We start from the raw sequence: 17,550 nt of genomic DNA, 5'->3' as shown, positions 1-17,550 counted from the left end.
GCTGCCGCGGAGGGACCTGCCGCCCGGCCACGGCCCAGACTCGCCCCAGACCGCACTCACCCAGGAAATTCCTGCTGGCCGCCGCCTCCTCCACGCGGATGCTGGTGGCCCCCGTGGGAATTATGAGGATCTGGTTGTAGCCTGCGGGGGCAGAGACGCTCTGGGACCACCCACGCCCCTGGCAGCACAGCCGGGCTCAGGGACCGGCAAGCTGGACCCGGCAGGGCTGTGCCGCTCGGGGGCTCGGGGCAGAGTCCTCCAGAAGGGGGGAAGCAGCTTTAGGAAGGGTGGGCAGGCCGGGGCAGCTGAACTGACTGGGAAGTGGGGGGACAGCTGGGGACCCGCGGGAAGGGGCGAGGAGGGGCATCCAGCCGGCAGCAGGGTGCGCTTACACCAGATAAGTGGGCAGAGGTCCTTACGAGCCCAAGCCGACAGGCTCTGTGACCTGAGTGCCAGATCAGACCCCCTCAGGGCCACCAGGGTGACTCAGCTGGAACAGAAGTCAGGCAAGGAAGGGACAGGTGATAGACCCTCCCCTCAGCTGCCTGGACTCCCCCCAGGATTCCCACCTCTGCTGAGGTCATTGGCATCAAAGGTGCCCATGACAGGGTAGCAGGTCGTGCCGTCACCCCCACACTGCAGACACTTGTCCTCCTCCTTTGAGGAGTCAAGGTTGTGGTCACAGCCGACGACCTACCGGGCAGAGATGAGGAGAAGAAAGACGGCAGAGGGCATCACAGACGCACCAGGATTCGAACCCGGGTCGCCGCTCCGATCAGGGAGGGGCAGTAGCTATTCATCAGCCACTGAGGCCGGTGAACCCTCCAACTGGCCTGTGGCGGACAGTCTACATCTTCCGCCGGCTCAGCCCCCGTCTCCCCTTCTCTGCCAACAATGCCTCATCTTCCTTTGGGGGCCTCCTCTCTCCCAGTTTGGACAGAGCGTGGGCAAGTCAGTGGGTTCCATGCTCTGCTCCAAGAGAGTGGTTCACGGGAAACCCCCAGCCAAAACAAAGCCGAGGCAACCCCGGGTCGCTGGGACTCCTGGGAAGTGGGTGCCCTTTCCAGCCAGAGCTGGGAGCTGCTGGTGGCCATCTGCACACCTCCCAGGATCCCAGTGCTGACCCAGAGGAGAGTAAAGCCCAGAGGCGAGGAGACATTTCCAGCCCCTTGCAGCCAGCCAGCCCACCCCTCGATGGCTTTCTTCCCCTTTGTCAGTTTTAGTGGCGTTTCTGTCACTTGCCACCCAGAGGATCACTCCTACAGTGGCGCCAGTTTCCAAAGGGCGAAGGGAAGAAGGTCACAGGGCATCTGTGATGCAAAGACACCTAAAAGCTGGTCATGAGAAGACATCAAGCTCAGGAGAACCATTGGCCATGTTGGTGCAGGGCAGGGAAACATCCGGCAATAAGCCCCAGGCCAGCCCCCAGGGGGGCGGGGGGTGGGGGCAGGATCACCACTCACCCGGCAGCTGCCATCCACACAGACGTCCCGGGTGCCAGGCTCACAGGGCGTCCCATCCACGACAGCCTCCCTGTGCTTGAAGTAGAAGTTCTCCCCCTTGGGAATGCAGTTCAGTTCGCACTTGTTCGGGGCTGAGGCAGACAAAGGGGAAAGCTGAGATCCCAAGCAAGCTGCAAGTCATATCCTGGGCACAATGAAGCATGGGCGGGGGCCAGAAGCACAAAAATGGGGGGCGAGCGGGGAGAGAAAGTCCTTGCATCGGCTCTCCCAGGTGGCTCAGAATCCCACCCCAACCCCCACGGGAAGCAACTATTCACAAAACTGCGGCCTCTCTGGGGATCAAGTGGATGAAAAATCCCAGGATAGGGAAAAAGCTAGCCCCTTGGAGAGGTCTGTCCAGCCTTATAAATAAGGCTGTGTGTTAACAATCAGCTCCTCTGAGTCAATTATTAACAGACCACTATGCATGTGGGCTATGCTGTAAAGTACAGGGACTATACGTAACATGGGGAGACGCTTCTCCCACACAATGCAGAATGGGGCTACAGAATAATTACAAATACGTGTTAGATAGAGAGAAAATAATGTGAAAAGGGCTAGACTGGAATGCTAGACCAAATCCTATGAAAGGTGTGGGGTCAAGGTCATTTAGGGGTTTAAATTTTTATAGCCAACTAAATATTATATACACATTGTTTAAAAAGCCAAAAGTGCTAATAGGAGTGCGGTCACCTCCACCACAGAGAAGGCATCCCTCTGTGACCCTTTCCTCTGTGTTCTGGTTTTTCTATATGGATATATTTAGGGCACTGGGCGTGGAGTCTGCTTGGGATTCTCTCTCTCCCTCTGCCCCTGCCCACACACAAGCGTGCACACTCTCTCTCTCAAATAAATAAATCTTTTTAAAAATATATGGATATATTTAAATTATCCAGGAGGAGCAATGAATGCCAACAGACTGCCCTGGGGTCACCCCTCTAGCCAAGACCGTGTTCCCCATCCAATAGCACACACAGGATATAAATGTTCATTGATTTGGAAGCCAGAGCACCATACTATCCAGGAGTCATTTGCAATGAGCAGTGACTAATACTTAGAAGGGGTAGCCTAAGGAATCTTTTGACTCATCGAAAATGCTTTAGTTATACACAAGTGTTTTTTTCTTAAACTAGATTGCTCTAAAAATTAACCACCCTCCTCAAAGCCACTCAGAGCAAGCCCCTGGGCCCCAGAGATCCTGAGTAAATGGACTCTTGCCATACCAAGCCCCTTGCAGCCCCAACCTGCAGTTGGCCCAAACTTGGCTCGGCCCCACCAGCGCCCCTCCTCCCCACGGCCTCTGCACATCATGAGGACCTCTGTGCACCATGAGGAATGCTTCCGGAGCAGGCCAAAAGAGCAGGGCTCAAAATGGCCCAGACATGGCCTGGTGGCTTTGCTTGAGAATGTATAGAGGGCAAAAAGGATGGAGAGACCCCAAATAACCACCCCCCCCACCCCGTTGTATTGCGATGAGCACCTGCTGGGAGTCCTGTGAGTTTTTAAAATGCATTTGACAGAGCATCTATAATACGGTGGAAGCGTTGCACAATGGAAAGTCAACGTACAGAAGAGATCCGGAATGGGTGGGGCTCAGCACAGGACAAGGCAGGGGTGCGGCAGCAGGGCTGCGGGCGCTGGGACCTCCACTCACCTCCATAGTAGGGCAGCCACTTGTACCGCCTTCCCTGGAAGTCCTGGCCGTCAAACTGGGAACACTGCTGGGCCCGGAAGTCCCTGGTGCCTGCGGGGCAGCTCTGCGGGGGGCCAGCGGGGAAGGGAGGGACAGGTGGGGCCTCCACCTGCCCCACTGCTCCTGGGGAGGTCTGTCCCATCCCCACCAACAGCTTCCCCCTCACCCCAGCAGCTGCAGGGGCTTTGGGCTGCTTGAGGGGAGGCTGTCATTCTGGGTGGGAGGTGAGGAAGGCAGGGGGTGCACCTGCGGGAGGACGCCCCGGGGACTGGGAGGTCAGTAAGGTAGAGGGTCCCAGAAGCTGACGTCCCCACCCTGCGGGCTTTACCTCCGTGTGGCAAGAGCGGTGGCTCCGGGCGGGGCCCACGCAGCTGGAGCCCCCATCCCTCCTGAGGATGAGAGCACTGGGAAGACGCGAACCCCGCGAACCAACACCCCCTCCTCCTCCTAGGGCTCTCCTGCAGGCCACTCTGGGCAGAGGAGGGGTGCCCACACACACAGATCCCCTCAGGTAGGGATAATGAGCCCTGTGTTTATACTTGGAAAAACTAGACTCAGAAGTCTATCCTGGAGTTCCTTTAACTCGGGGCTACCTTGCCTCTTATAGCAAATTTCCAGAGAAGACCCAAACTCTGCCTCTGGAGATAAAATAAGATGTAATGTATACCCACCTGGTAAGGTCATTCCGCCATTTAAGGAGTATGCGGTGGCTGGAGTAATAGCTCATGGTTCTTGTCCTCACACGAGGTTCTCCAGAATAGTGAGTTCAACCCACTGACAGGCAAAGGGTCACCACCCCCCTTGTTTTGTGCCCCACCCTTCTCTAGCACCTATCAGAGTGCAGGGCACACAGTAGGTGCTTAATATCTCACTTAAAGTGGGAGACCTCTATACTTAACAAAGAGGCCGAAGGGAGAGAAACTGCACAGGGTAGGCATTGAAGATCGTTCATTCGTTCACCAAGAATGTACTCCACCTGGCACATGCCAGACAGCATTGGCAACTGGAGACTCGGGGGTGGGGGAAGCAGGCACAGCTCTAGCTCTCCTGAAATAAGGCTGATTGTTGGAATCAGAGACTGGTGGGAAATGATTTGATACTCCATCCATGCTGCTCTCACAACAAACCCATGGTTCGGTGGGTTCTCCCAGGCCCAGGACCAGCTGCCCCCTGACCAGCCTGCCCCCTGTCCTCTAACAAGCTGGCCCCACCCAGCCTCCCCTACCTCTGGGAGAAGCAGGGGCGCTCCCGGAAGCTGATGCCCACTCCGCAGGTCCGGCTGCAGGGGCTCCAGGTGCCCCAGGGGCCCCAGGTGTCGCTCTGCCGCCTCACCTTGGGAGCCTGGAGGAAAAGACACGCTCAGAAGTGTGAGTCGGCACTCAGAGCCCCCTCGGGCTCACCAGAGGGCCCCTTCCTAAAATCATTCCCCTCCCTCGCCTTGGGAGCCTGGGATTCTCTCTCCCAGAGCAAAAACACCAGGCGCCCCAAACAGACTCAGCCAGCTTTCAGCGTGAGGAGCTGGGAGCCTCCCCAACACGCCCTGGCCTCCTGTACCCAGCACCCGCCACGCAGAGATCCACTTGTGGGGGGCAGGGCCCACGAGCCGATGCCCTCCACACCGTCTCTCCCAGGAAAGAACGCACATTTGGCGGCAGCCACGGGCGGCACAGGCACGTTCTGTTCCTCCGCGATTCCCCGAACCGCGAGCTGGCTGTGCGGCGCGGGACTGAGCTCGGCCTGCCCGCCCTCCCGCTGGCCTGTCCGCACCTGCTCCCGCCGCCCCCCGCACCCAGCGCCGCCCCCTCCGACTCCCCGCACCCTCCACGGCAGCCTGGGGCCCTCTTTCCTGCCGTGCTGCTCCCGGGGCCGCCCGGTGCGGGGGTGGGCGCGGGAGAGGGTTGGGGCGGTGGGGCCGGGGTCGGCGGGCGGCTGCAGCGGCGCGTCCTTCCTCCCTCCCCGCTGTCGGCGCTCAGGGGGACCGTGCGGGGGCTCGGCCCCCAGCCAGAGCCAGCACGAGGGCGCAGCTGAGCCGTGGCGTGGGCGCAGGAGCGTTCGCGGCCCCACCTGAGCTCACGTGCTGCGGGGAGGAGGGCGCCGGGAAAGGGTACTCAGCTGTTTCTACGGCAGAAAGCACCTGAGGACCCAGTGCGTTTTGTACTCCTTGACTCGTTCCACCTGCACAGTAACCTGGGGGTGGGGATTATAACCCCCCAGTGAAAGGGAATCTCAGGCCTGTCAAGCTTATGGTCAAGCAGCAGTTAGGGGGTGGCCCTGGGTTTCCTGCTGGGGTCCTGATGCTGGCACCACAATCCCCTCCACCTGAGCGGGGGCCTTCACGCAGCCGGGCACCAGGGAAAGCCTGTGCCAGGGACCTCAAGGACCACGGGGCGGCAGGGGTGACTGGGGAGCTGGCAGGTGATGGAGAGGACATGAGAAAGGGGGGCTCTAGCCCACCTGCGGCTCTGACTGTGGCTGGTGGTGCTGGGTCAGTGGGGCTTTGAAGGCCTGCCCACCGAGCACCACTGACGTCCATCTCGGCCTGCCCGTGCAGCCCTCTCATCCCTGACTCACACTCCACAGTGTGGCATCTCCCTTGCCCTCCCCCACGGACCTCCCGCTTCACAGAGGGGTGGGCAGGGCTGTGGGGCTCCCCCTGTGAAGAGCTCTCCAGGGGCAGGGTGGCACCTGGCTGCTTCTGTGCCCTCCATCCTGTCAATGCCAGGAGCAGCATCCAGGACAAAGCCCACCTCTATGGACCCTCCCCTCCGCAGAGGTGGGTCCTGCCTTCTAGAAGACTTCTTGTATAACCTCAGGATCCAGGTTTGTTCTCCAGGGAGCCCCGTTAACAAAAGAGCTACTCTGATCACCAGTTGACTCCTGTGTCCACTCTCCAAATTTGCACTATAATGTGGTAACGGTTAGCTACACGTGGCTATTTAGGTTAATTAAAATCAAATCAAACACGTAATTCTTCAGTGGCAATAGCCACGTTTCATGGACTCAGTGGCCACAGAACCAAGTGTCTATCCTACTGGACAGCACAGTTTAGAACATTTTTTATCATCTCAGAAAGTTCTATTGGCCATCCCTGCTCTATCTAGAGCTAAATCCCCACTGTTGAGGGGGACCTCTAAGCACAGTCAAGCTGAGGGGCAGCTCAACTGGGTCCCAGCAGATGATGGGATGGGCCATCTAGCCCTGCACTTTGGCTGGTGCCAGCACCACCCCCGCCCATTCCTTCCACCTTGGAAGGCCACCCCGGGGAGGGGGGGGTCCCGGCATTAGGGTGCACCCAGCACCTTCGGAAGGAGGACGGCGGTGGGAAGTTGCCAGTCCTGCGCACTGCGTCCTGCAGCGGGGAGGGCAGCTCTGCACCCCGTGGTCAGACCGCTTCAAGGCTGCACCCCTTTTTCTGAAAGAGCTGGGGGTGGTCCCAGGGCTCGCCTCTCCCACCAACTTCCCCTCGCCGCCGGGAGCGGGGGCTTGTCCCCCGCCTCGCTGTGCGAAGGGGGGGGCGGGCCGAGCAGCGAGCAGGGCGGCACTCACCGAGGACCCGGGCGCCGGGGCCAGCAGGAGGGGCACGAACAGGAGCAGCCGCATCTCGGCCTGCGGGAGAGGCCGGGGTTGGAGCGGGCGGGACAGGGCCCGGGCTCGGTCCGCGGTCCTGCGGGCGGGGGCGCGTCCCTCCGTCCGCGTTGCCCACCCGTGACCGCAGAGCCGCAGAGGGCCGAGCGGGAACGCCGCGGGGCTCAGTGGGCCGTGGCACTCACGTGGGGGAGAAAAGGCCCGCCTACTACTGGCTCCTAAAAGTCCAAGAATACCTTCTTTCAGGATTTCAAAGGGGAAAAAAAGAGGGCAATTAAAAATACTTGCTGAAGGACAGGTTCAGAATCAAAGCAATCAGTCTCACGGGTTTTAATTTAGCAAAAGAGTCTTTTTTAAAAAGCCATTATACCTGTTGTTTTTAAAACTTAATTTTTGGGGGGCGCCTGGGTGGCTCAGACGTTAAGCGTCTGCCTTCGGCTCAGGTCATGATCCCAGAGTCCTGGGATCGAGCCCCGCATGGGGCTCCCAGCTCCGCGGGATGCCTGCTTCTCCCTCTCTCACTCCCCCTGCTTGTGTTCCCTCTCTCGCTGTATCTATCTCTGTCAAATGAATAAATAAAATCTTTAAAAAAATAAATAAAACTTAATTTTTTAAAAGATTTTATTTATTTGATGGAGAGCACGCTCACACAAGCAGGGGGAGGCAAGCAGAGGGAGAGGGAGAAGCAGACTCCCGCTGAGCAGGGTGCCCGATGCGGGACTCGATCCCAGGACCCTGGGATCATGACCTGAGCAGAAGGCAGACACTCAACAGACTGAGCCACCCAGGCGCCCGTTAATATATATATATATTTTTTGAAGATTTTTTATTTGACAGAGAGCACCATAAGCAGAAGGAGAGAGAGGGAGAAGCAGGCTCCTTGCTTAGCAAGGAGCCGGATGTGGGACTCGATCCCAGGACCCTGGGATCATGACCTGGGCCGAAGGCAGCCGCTTAACCGACTGAGCCACCCAGGCATCCCTAATATATATATATTTTTAAAGAAAGTCTCGGAAGATGCTTTTAAAACTCAAAGGCTTTAAAAACGTCAGTTGTATCCTACTTTAAACCCAAGCCAGCATTTCTCTGCACAAGCTCCACAAGTCGATTCTGTAACCAGTGTGTGTGTGTGTACATGCAGTGTGGTGTCTGAGTGTGCAGGCTGTGAATGACTCCGCAGGAGGAGTGTAGTGTGTGCACAGGTCCAAGGAGGTGTGTAGCATGTGCGTATACACAGTGTAGGTGTGCAGTGCGGCGTGAATGTGCAAGGAGGGTGTGTGTGCAGTGTGCTGTGTTCTGTGCACAGCATGTGCATATGTGCATGTGTGTACATGTCACTGTATTGGAGAATGACATAAGCAATATGCTTATTCAGTACGAAACATTAAGTACTGACTTGTACGTTTAAATTTAAAAATCTGTAATCTACCAATGTTATAAATTTTTAAAGTATAAAATGACTTCATTTTGCAAGGACAGAACAGCATACTAAGCCAAGTTCAGCAAAATTTAACCTGGCACATTTAGCGACGTACATGCTTCGTTAACTTAGCACAAACGGTGATTCATTTAGTTATTTTCACAGTCAAATCAGAGGTTCCTGGGGCTAGCAGGTGGGGGGGGGACTTGAGGGGGGTGCTGCCTCCTCTCCCACACGCCGCCACCCCCACCGACCTCTGCTCTGCGCCCGCAGCTCCTGTAAGGGCAGCGTGCGAGAGGGGAGGCCCGCGTTTGAGAACCAATGACTAGATGAGCGACAAGGGATGCTTCTCTAAAAGAGACCGCCTTTAGGAACGGAGGCGAGCAGAGCCCAGGGAGAGACTGGAGAAAAGACTGTACTTACAACTGCTACTAGGTTCTACCACCACCGCTACAATTGCACTAGATCAAGACCCCCAGCTGCAATCCCGAGGTCCCGAAAGCCAGAGAGGTTAGTTCAATTCACTTGGGAGAAAAACAGAAACAAGACACCGTCCAACTCCAGGGCCAGCCCTGGGTCTTGGGCCCTCGGACCACCCTGCGGGGCTCCCCCAGCTGCACGAGGGCCCGGCCCGCTGCGCCCCCGGCCGGCAATGTGCGCTCTTTTCACGTCGTGTCCCCGAGGAACGCGGCGGGGCCCGATCAGGGCCGAAGCAGCGGCCGGGGGTGCTCCGCGGCCGAGCAGGTCTGCGCCTCCTCGCGGGGGCTGGCCCAGGACCCGCGCTCGGGGCTCCTGCGCGCCCGGCGCCCCATCCCCCCACCGCCCGCGGCGGACACCCGGACGCCCGCGGCCGGCGCGAAGCCCTTCCCCGTCCGCCCCCTACTCAGGAATCTGCCCGGCTTCGGTCGCGAGGAGGCGCCCGCGGCCCGCACCCCAACTCGGGGACGGGCCCCCAGCCCCTCCACCCGCCCGGGGACGCGCCCGGTGCAGCCCCCGAAAGCGGAAAGGTGCGCTTCCTACGGGAGGCGCCGGGGCGACCCGGCACGCACGGGCCCTGGCGGCACCTCGGGGTGGGGGCGCGCTCGGTCTGCGGAGCCCGGTGCCGGGGCGGCGCGGGAACGGCGTCCCACCGAGGCGAGGTCCGAGGGCCGGGCGGCGTGGGCGCGGGGCCCGGGTCGCGTCCGGCTGCCCAGCACGAGCCCCCGTAGCTCCCCGCGTCTCCTGCCCGCCGGTGACCTCCCAGCCCCTCCCAGCGGTGACCTGGCGGACAGAGCCGGAGGCAGGGTCTCCTCGGGGATCCCCCACTTCCTCCGACGCGGCTCTGCCCGCGGGCCGGGCGGGGCGCGTTCCTGCAGCAGCCCCGGGCCGAGCCGCCGCTGCCGCCGGGTCCCGGTCCCTCGGCTTTCCTACCTGTCTCCGGGCGCGCAGGGCCCGCAGTGCCGCTCGGTCGGTGCCCGCCCTGGGAATGGGAGGCTGGCCTGGCGGCGCGGAACGCCTACGGAGGTTGGACTTTCCCTGCCGCTGGCTGGCTGCCTCCCCGCCCCAACTCCCCCCACCCGGCTCTGCAGACACCCATCCCCAATCCCAGTGGAGCGGCCCCCACAGTGGCCGGTGCTGCATCCCCGTGGGTCTGTGCCAGGGCTTGGCTTGCCCTCCACTCTGTTTCCTCTCTTGGGCGGACACTAGTCACCACCCCGTCCCATTTCCTCTATGCCTAAGTCACCCACCTCTGTATCATCCCCCCTCCACGCCCCTCTTAACTCACAACACACCTCGGTGTCAGGCTCTCTGCTCCTCTAACACCCTGGAATTCTATACAGGGAGACCTCACTCTATTCGGCCTCCTGGGGTTGTTTTGGGATTTGGGGGGCTTTTTTGCGATTGGCTTTATTCCGCTTTGCAGATAAATTGCATCTTTTACAAACTGAAGGTTTGTGGCAACCCTGCCTGGAGCAAGTCTCTTGGCATCCATTTTTCCAACAGCATTTGTTCACTTCGGGTCTCTGTCATATATTGATAATTCTTGCAATATTTCAAAATTTTTCATGGTGATCAGTGGTTACGATGCCCTGCAAGCTCAGATGATGGTTAGCATTTTTCAGCAGTAAAGTATTTTTTAATTCAAAAAATTGTTTTTTTAGGGGCGCTTGGCTGACTCAGTGGGTAGAGCGTGGGACTCTTGATCTCAGGGGTTGTGAGTTTGAGCCCCACGTTGGGCATACAGTTTACTTAAAAATATTTTTGGGTTTTTTTAGACATGCTATCTATCGCACACTTAATAGACTGCGGTATAGTGTAAACATAAGTTTTATATGCACTGGGAAACCAAAAAATTTATCGACTTACTTTATTGCAATATTCACTTTATTGCGGTGGTTTGGAACCAAACCTGCACTATCTCCAACATATGCCCGAACTTCAGCCACAGCTGAGTTTCTCCACACATACACTGCTGCTTCCTACCCTCCTAGCCAGTTTCCCACTGCTGAGAATGCACTCTGGAAGCCCACTCTACCTTGCAAACTCCTACTCATCCCTCAAGACCCTGGCCAAATGTTGGCTCTTCGAGAAGCCTTCCCCACACCATGGCAGGCAGAGTCGGTGCCCACCGGGCTCCCTCAGTCTCTGTCCCTGTCTTTGGTGGTTTATGGTGCATCGCTCTGTGGGAATCTGAGTCTCCCAGACTCAGCTGTAAACTGAAGATAAATCTTGCCTCCCCATCACCTGTGCCCAGGGCACTTGGTAGGATCAAGGTAGGGGCTCAATAAATGTGATCAATTCAATTTCCTTTCCTAGTTGTCCTTTTTCTCAACAAAGGCACTTCTTGCCTGCCATCCCTTTTTTGAACCTGAAAATCACCTACCTCTAGGAAAACAGCATTGGCCCTGGGCCACATGGGAGTTGGGGAGGTCACAAGGCTGGTCCCTTTCCCTCATCCTCTTAGGCCTTTAGGCCTTTGCTTACCCTGGCCACTGGTCATTTCTTCCCCGGGTCTCCACTGGGGCAGAGGAAAGTCACCAGCAGGAAGCCCACCCCTTGTTCAGACCTCCCAGCTCCTGTAGGTCATTTCTCTAAGCTGTCACTGATATTCAGACAAAATGCTTATTAAAACAAGCATTTTAAATCTGCCCCATTTCTTACCCATCAATGAAGAGAGAAGCAGCTGCAGCTGTGTAGCAGGGGCCCCTGGGGACTGGTGCGAATTCTTAGGCAAAGATAAAGCTTGGCAGAGAAAAGGGAATGGAATTACTCAAAGCCTGTCTAAAAGAGGAAAACAGTTTCTTCCATTCAAGAAGCCCCACTCCCTGCCCCTGTAAGCCAGGAATTTTCTGACCTTGGTCAAAGGTCCCCCGTAAAGGAGGAGGAAGCTGCTTCTTCTGCTAAGGTGGGGGCTGGGTAGCCGAGGCCCCACCTTCCTTCCTGGCCTGTTCCTGGTTTTCCTCAATGAGCCCTTTTCAGACACCCCGGCCCACGAGTTCTTACTCCCCACCCCTGCTGCAAAGAAGCCCCCGAGGGTGGGGAGGCAGCGCCCACACACAGTGCTAAGGGGCAGCCTTGGACCCACCAGCAAGGCCGGAGCAGTTCCTGGCTTAGGCAAGTTGTCCTCCTCTCCAAGCCTCAGGTTCTGCTACCCCAGAGGGACGTGGTGAGTTCCGTGCCAAAAACTGGTGTGCACAATCAGTGTACATACAAAAAAAAAATGGTGAGGTAGAAAGAAGATTCCAGGAAAAAGTGGGAGACCTTCCCTCTCATTGTAAATCCCCTCCCTCTGCGCCGGCCCCATACCACGCCCTGGTGGCACCAGACGCACTCCCTTCCACTTGGGGGGCTGAGTAGCCCCTGGGGGTGGGGGGCAGAAGGACTACAGCCCTCGGAGGCAGACACACCTAGATTGGGAACCTGTTCTGCTTCTCATAGTGTGTGAATTTAGGAAAGTCAGGTCACCTTAAGCCTCAGCTTGCTCACTGGAGCCTCCCACAGAGGGTGGTGTAGGGAAGTCAGCGCTTCTCTAAAGAGCCCACTAAGCGCCAGTAAAAGTGAGTTCCTTCTGCCCCATGTTCCCTCTGCCTGTATCCTGGATTCCGTACTTCCAGATCATCTCTGCAGACTGCAGATCTGGGGACACCACCTAGAAATAAGGGGCCAGATCTTTTTGTCAGGCTGGGTTGGGATGGAAAACTGGAGAGAGAAGGGAGAAGGCAAAACCTCAGGGCTCCCAGGATGCGCCACTTCCAGGAAGCCTTCCCGTCGGCCTGCCTCTGTGCTCCCCCAGCGCGGGGTTTGCAGTTTGGAACAGCGGCAATGATACATTTGTCTCTCTTTCTCCCTCTCAACTGTGGACTTTGCAAGGTCAGGGATCTATCGTCCCCCCCCCCAACCCCCCACCTTGTGCCCTGTACCAGAGGTTGGTGGCAGCCGTGAGGATGTCCCTCAAGAGAGCACGGTGCAGGAAGCATGGCTGAGGACAGAGTCCAGTTGCCACACATCGGGCTGCATCACGTTCTGAAGGCCAGCCCTGTTCCTGCTCCCACCTGCTTATCTTCACAGCGTTTCCCCTAATAGATCTCTTGCACATCTAATCGGACCTGACACACAGGGTTCTTGGTTGCAATGCACAGAAAAAGAGGTAGTTCACTTAAACAGAAGCATTGCTTAGAGTAAGGACATGGAGAGCTCATGGAATTGACAGGAAGGCTAGAGAATCGGGCACAGACAAGGGCTGCAGTCCCTGCCAAGGTCATAGACCATGGCCCAGGGACAGTTCTGGTTAGGACCGTCGTACTGGATACTGGGCTCCTGCCCCCACCACTTTCGTGCAGGTTACACTTACCCATATCACCCCCGGAAAATCGCCTGAATGGTCCTTGTAGATACCAACCCCAACAGGAACATGCTTGCACCCTGTTTGCCAAGACCTAAGAAACAAGAACGGGCAGGTTCCCCAGATGGAAACCCCATTCAGATGCTGGGCTACCCCCCAAAAACAGATGTCTTCCATCTCCCTTCGGCACCCAGCATATGGTATTTGTGGACCTGAACTTAGAATGCTGCTTCTCTTCTTCCTTCTCTTTCTGGTGGTTGTTTATTCATTCCTTGAACGTTTGACGGCCTACGCTGCCAGAAGCTGGGGAGAGACCTGTCCAGTGCTGCTATACATTTACCAAGCAGCTCTCTGGAGGAGAAAATTTCCGAGGTGTAAATACTTGATGTCTGTTTTCAAGCTACCAAGGTAAAGTCACAAACCACAGGGCTGGGAAGAGACACGGTCAGCTCTCCCAAGCCATGGGCTCCAACATGCACCTCGTCCTGCCCTTGGGGAGGTCACATTCTAGTAGGGAGGGCATTGCATGGGAGCGTTGTGTGTGAATTTAGAATAAAACAATCTTACAACCTGAATATTCAAATATTTCCACTATGCCCCAGCCCACTAGGAATCCAAAAGGAAAAAGAACACTTCCCATTTGAGGATTTCTCCATTTCTCTCTCTACCTTTTCTTCACCCTCCCACACATATATCCATTTCCCTTGATAGAGTCAAAGCTGGGGGAAGGTTGGTGGGGGGGAGCGTAAATGCTCCTTCTTAGTCTGCCCCTCAACTTGACTCTGCTTCCAAATCCCACACTAATCTGTTCTCCTCCCCCTCTTGCTGCCATATCCAAGGCAGGACCTTGAAACACCAAGCAAGACCACGAGAGTGAGAAGTCCAAAGCTCAGTATGTCTGACAAGTGCTGTCATAAGATAAGCCACCTGGCCTTTGGAGGGGAGTTTTATCCTCAAAGCTGGGACAGAAATAGGGCCCCCTGACCCTTCCTGAAGACATGAGGGCCATCTGGAGAGAAAGAACAAGTCCTGGGATGTTCGTCAGTGACATCAGGCCTGACACGGACCCACCCTATCTGCCCCATCCTCCATCCAGATCCTGGGACAGGGCACCAGAAGGGAGGGGGAGACCATGTGAAGAAACTGGAGTTGGGGCAGGAGATCAGAGTCAGGAGACAGCAACACAGAGGGAAGAAAGGGCCTTTCCAGAAAACTTGTCCTGCTTGGCTCCCACCCAGCAGCTCCAGCCTCAGAGATCTCATCCCTTTCCTTCCACACAGGAACACACACACATGTGCACACACACTGTAGGGATCGGGCTACAGTATCCTCTGCAGAAACTCACTGCATGAGCTCCTGAAGACATTAAAGGGGCAGGTGTGAGGAGCCCCCCTGCCTTGCCCACCCTCTGCTTCCTAGTGGGAGAGGGGTTCGGGGCCCAGGCCCCCACAAAGGTCAGTGTGGGGTGTGGGACCAGCCTAGAGGATCCCTCTGAGCTCAGGGTGGGTGCCCCAGCCTTGAGAGTAAACCTGACCTCCTGTGGCTGAGTGGCGGTGGCCTCGGTGCCCCGATCAATAGTGGCAGAGACAGGGTGAGTCCTTGTGCCCTCGCTGCAGACCCTACCTGTCTGGCTCAGCCTCTCACTGCTGTCCCTGCCGGCTGCCAGGGAGGGGCCCTGGACTGGGACCCCCACGGGCCAGTTGCTGACGCTTTTGGATCCTTTCCTCTTGGTCTCTCTCCACCACACTCCCAGGGTGCTGCTTATCTCCTCTGCTGCTTCAGCCCCTCTGTGTTTGGATAATTCTCAGCCCGGAAATTGAGAAGTCTCTGTGCCTTGTGCCGAAGGCCTAGAAACATTACCCAGAAAGTCAGAGGGCCAGCACCTCTCAATTCAGAAATGGACTTCCCAACACTCAAGTTAAATCAGGAAGGAAATTCTACTAACTTTGGTGGGGGTAGGGGCTGTGGCTGGGGACCTTCTCTAACTTCAGTAATTTATGGACCTGTTATCCTATGACCCTTATTTTCAAGTATAACACCACTTAAAGATATATAGACATAAAACTGGGTCTGAGCTTTTTATTTTTACAGCCTTTAAAACCGTATTATATATATCTAGGTCCCAGTTCCTTATTAGAAACTCTTGGAGCCAAATGTGTTTCAGGATTGAGCATTTTTCAGCTCTTAGAAGTTACGAAACTGCATATGATATATGACCTCCAGGACAGTTGGGAAGCCCTCTTTAATCAAAACTAACCAACCAAAAGCAACAACAAAACCACACACACTGGGCGTCTGGGTGGCTCAGTTGGTTAAGCAACTGCCTTCGGCTCAGGTCATGATTCTGGAGTCCCGGGATCGAGTCCCACATCGGGCTCCCTGCTCAGCGGGGGGTCTGCTTCTCCCTCTGACCCTTACCTTCTCATGCTCTCTGTCTCCCATTCTCTCTCTCAGATCAATAATCTTTAAAAAAAAAAAACACACACACACACACTTATAGCTCTGCAGCAAAACATACAAATAGTCACCTAAACAAGCTAAATTGAGACACTAAATAGCTTCATACGAGTTCAGGCCAGGTCTTACTCACAAACTTAGGAGAAAATTTTCAGTTTTGAGTCTTCTGAATTTCATAACTGCAAATAAGGGATTGTAGACCTGTAAAAATTAAACACGACATAACTACAAATGGGGTTCACGACATTAACACAATGTTAATGGCAGTGACAGAAGCCGGTGGCCTGCTGAATTCCATCATGGGTGGGCCATGAATGTGGGAGCATGGGAGACGGTGGGGTTGGAGAAGGCGTGAGTCTGTGCGGTCCACAGGCCTGGACTGGAGTCTGGCATCGCCACTCATTGGCTGGGACACGTCTGGAAGTTAGCCTTCCTGCATGGCAGTTTCTTCATTTTTAAAAGGAAGACAATGGATTAGTGTAAATTTCAAAAAAAAAAAAAAAAGCTAAAATGGAAAATTCCCAAGAATCAACAGCCCCCGGGGCTGAGAACAAAGGAGGGCAGCAGAGAGATGGGGGGTGGTGTGCTCGCATGTACTTATACACACACACACACACACACACACAGGCCGCCACTCAGCACAGACCCTGAAGTCCAGCTGTGAGGGGGCCACACATGTGGCCAGAGTGGGGAAGGATGTGCTTCTCAAAGCGGGGCATGTGGTCTTGGGGACACTGAAAGACACGGAATACACAAGGCACAGATTTGGTGGAACATCCACTTTAAGATTGGGAGTATGTTATGTGGGGGCTGGGGGGAAATATGTTTCGTAATGGTTTATGATGGTGTTGTGTTTATTTTTATATAAAACAAACCTACAACAGCATGGATGAACCTTGAGAACATTGTGCTCAGAGAAATAAGCCAGACACAAAAAGACACCTATTGCGTGATTCCACTGATTTGAGGTAGCTGGGCAGTCTAATTCATAGAGACGGGAAATGGAATGGCGGTTGTCGGGGTGCAGGAGGGGGGAGGGGGTCAGTCCTGAGAGCTGCACAACGGTATGGATGTGTTAAATACCACTGAACTGCACACTTAAAAATGATTCAGATGATACCTTTATATTTTGCCAGAATAAAACAACTAAGTACCCTGTGAAATACAATTACATTAGAAAAAGTCTTTTTTTATTTTTAAAGATTTTATGTATTTATTTGAGAAAGACAGAGATAGTGAAAGCGCAAGCAGGGAGGAGAGGGAGAAGCAGACTCCCTGCTGAGCAAGCGGGGCTTGATCCCAGGACCCCGGGATCATGCCCTGAGCCAAGGCAGACTGCTTAACCGACTGAGCCACTCAGGCGTCCCACAATTAAATTTTTTCTCTCCTTTTTTTTTCAACTCCAGACATTTCTGCCCGGGGCAGTCACTGTGGGCCAGGTCCTAGCTCCTCAGGGTCTCATGTTCCCCTATTGAGCCTTAGTTAGAAAACATGAAGAACATGGTCAGACTCCGCATTTTACAGAGGAGAAAACAGAGGCCCAGAGAGGTGACCCAGTTTGACAGAAACAGGTCTGCAGGGTGCCTCCATCCTGGAGGTAAGAAGCGGAGGCTCTGGGCTCAGCGCCTCTCCGGCTTTCTTGTGGCTGAGTGTGGGGCTGTGACTCATTGTCTCCAAGCTTCCATTTTCTCACCTGTGAAAGGTGGGATAAGGATGACCTGGGAACAGTGCTTGTGATGGGCTCAGTATAGTGTCCGAGGCACATTGATAGTAAATGCTCAGTGGAATTGGTTTTATGGGGCAAGTAGTTTTCTCTGGGGCTTTTCTTGGTTAAATGATGGTTAATCGTATGTGGAACATAAGAAACAGCGCAGAGGATCACAGAGGAAGGGAGGGAAAACTGATGGGAAGAAATCAGAGAGGGAGACAAACCATGAGAGACTCTTGACTCTGGGAAGCAAACTGAGGGTTGCTGGAGGGGAGGTGGGAGGAATGGGGTAACTGGGTGATGGGATGAGCACTGGTGTTATGCACAACTGATGAGTCATTGAACACTACATCTGAAACTAAT

The 17,550-nt window shown here is 55.4% G+C and overlaps 1 protein-coding gene and 1 long non-coding RNA gene across 20 annotated transcripts in view; both read right to left on the bottom strand.

Moving 5' to 3' along the window:
- The window catches only part of PAPLN (papilin, proteoglycan like sulfated glycoprotein), a 93,691-nt gene extending 86,383 nt beyond the window's left edge, over positions 1–7,308 (bottom strand). For 11 of the 18 annotated variants that reach the window (XR_008508154.2, XR_010405246.1, XR_008508155.2 and 8 more), the window contains exons 1-7: positions 6,742–7,305; positions 4,421–4,536; positions 3,524–3,584; positions 3,157–3,259; positions 1,464–1,594; positions 570–693; positions 61–141 (exon numbers count right to left, since the gene is read on the bottom strand). Coding sequence is in view for 11 of the 18 variants with exons in the window: in XM_045901152.3 (XP_045757108.2) it covers positions 61–141; positions 570–693; positions 1,464–1,594; positions 3,157–3,259; positions 3,524–3,584; positions 4,421–4,536; positions 6,742–6,795 (670 nt within the window). In the remaining 7 variants the exon portion in view is untranslated. Of the gene's footprint in view, positions 1–60; positions 142–569; positions 694–1,463; positions 1,595–3,156; positions 3,260–3,523; positions 3,585–4,420; positions 4,537–6,741 lie in introns of all 18 variants that reach the window. The other 7 variants (XR_008508153.2, XM_045901153.3, XM_064571294.1 and 4 more) reach the window with 5 other exon arrangements.
- Positions 7,309–10,563: 3,255 nt separating this feature from the next.
- Positions 10,564–16,596, bottom strand: LOC135361631 (uncharacterized). Of its 2 annotated transcripts, none has more exons than XR_010405250.1 (3): positions 14,646–16,596; positions 12,146–13,116; positions 10,564–11,865 (listed from the first exon to the last, which is right to left on the bottom strand). It is a non-coding gene; the product is annotated as an uncharacterized LOC135361631 (long non-coding RNA). The 2 variants fall into 2 exon arrangements; XR_010405249.1 differs by having other exon boundaries at positions 13,032–13,116.
- Positions 16,597–17,550: the final 954 nt, after the last annotated feature.

This window comes from Mirounga angustirostris, unplaced genomic scaffold (genome assembly GCF_029215605.1).
Source record: "Mirounga angustirostris isolate CCGP_5_RB_7025 unplaced genomic scaffold, mMirAng1.0.hap1 SCAF_9, whole genome shotgun sequence".
NCBI classification, from domain to species: Eukaryota; Metazoa; Chordata; class Mammalia; order Carnivora; family Phocidae; genus Mirounga; species Mirounga angustirostris.
Note: the sequence above shows the minus strand (reverse complement) of the source record. Positions and strands in the feature narration are given on the sequence as shown.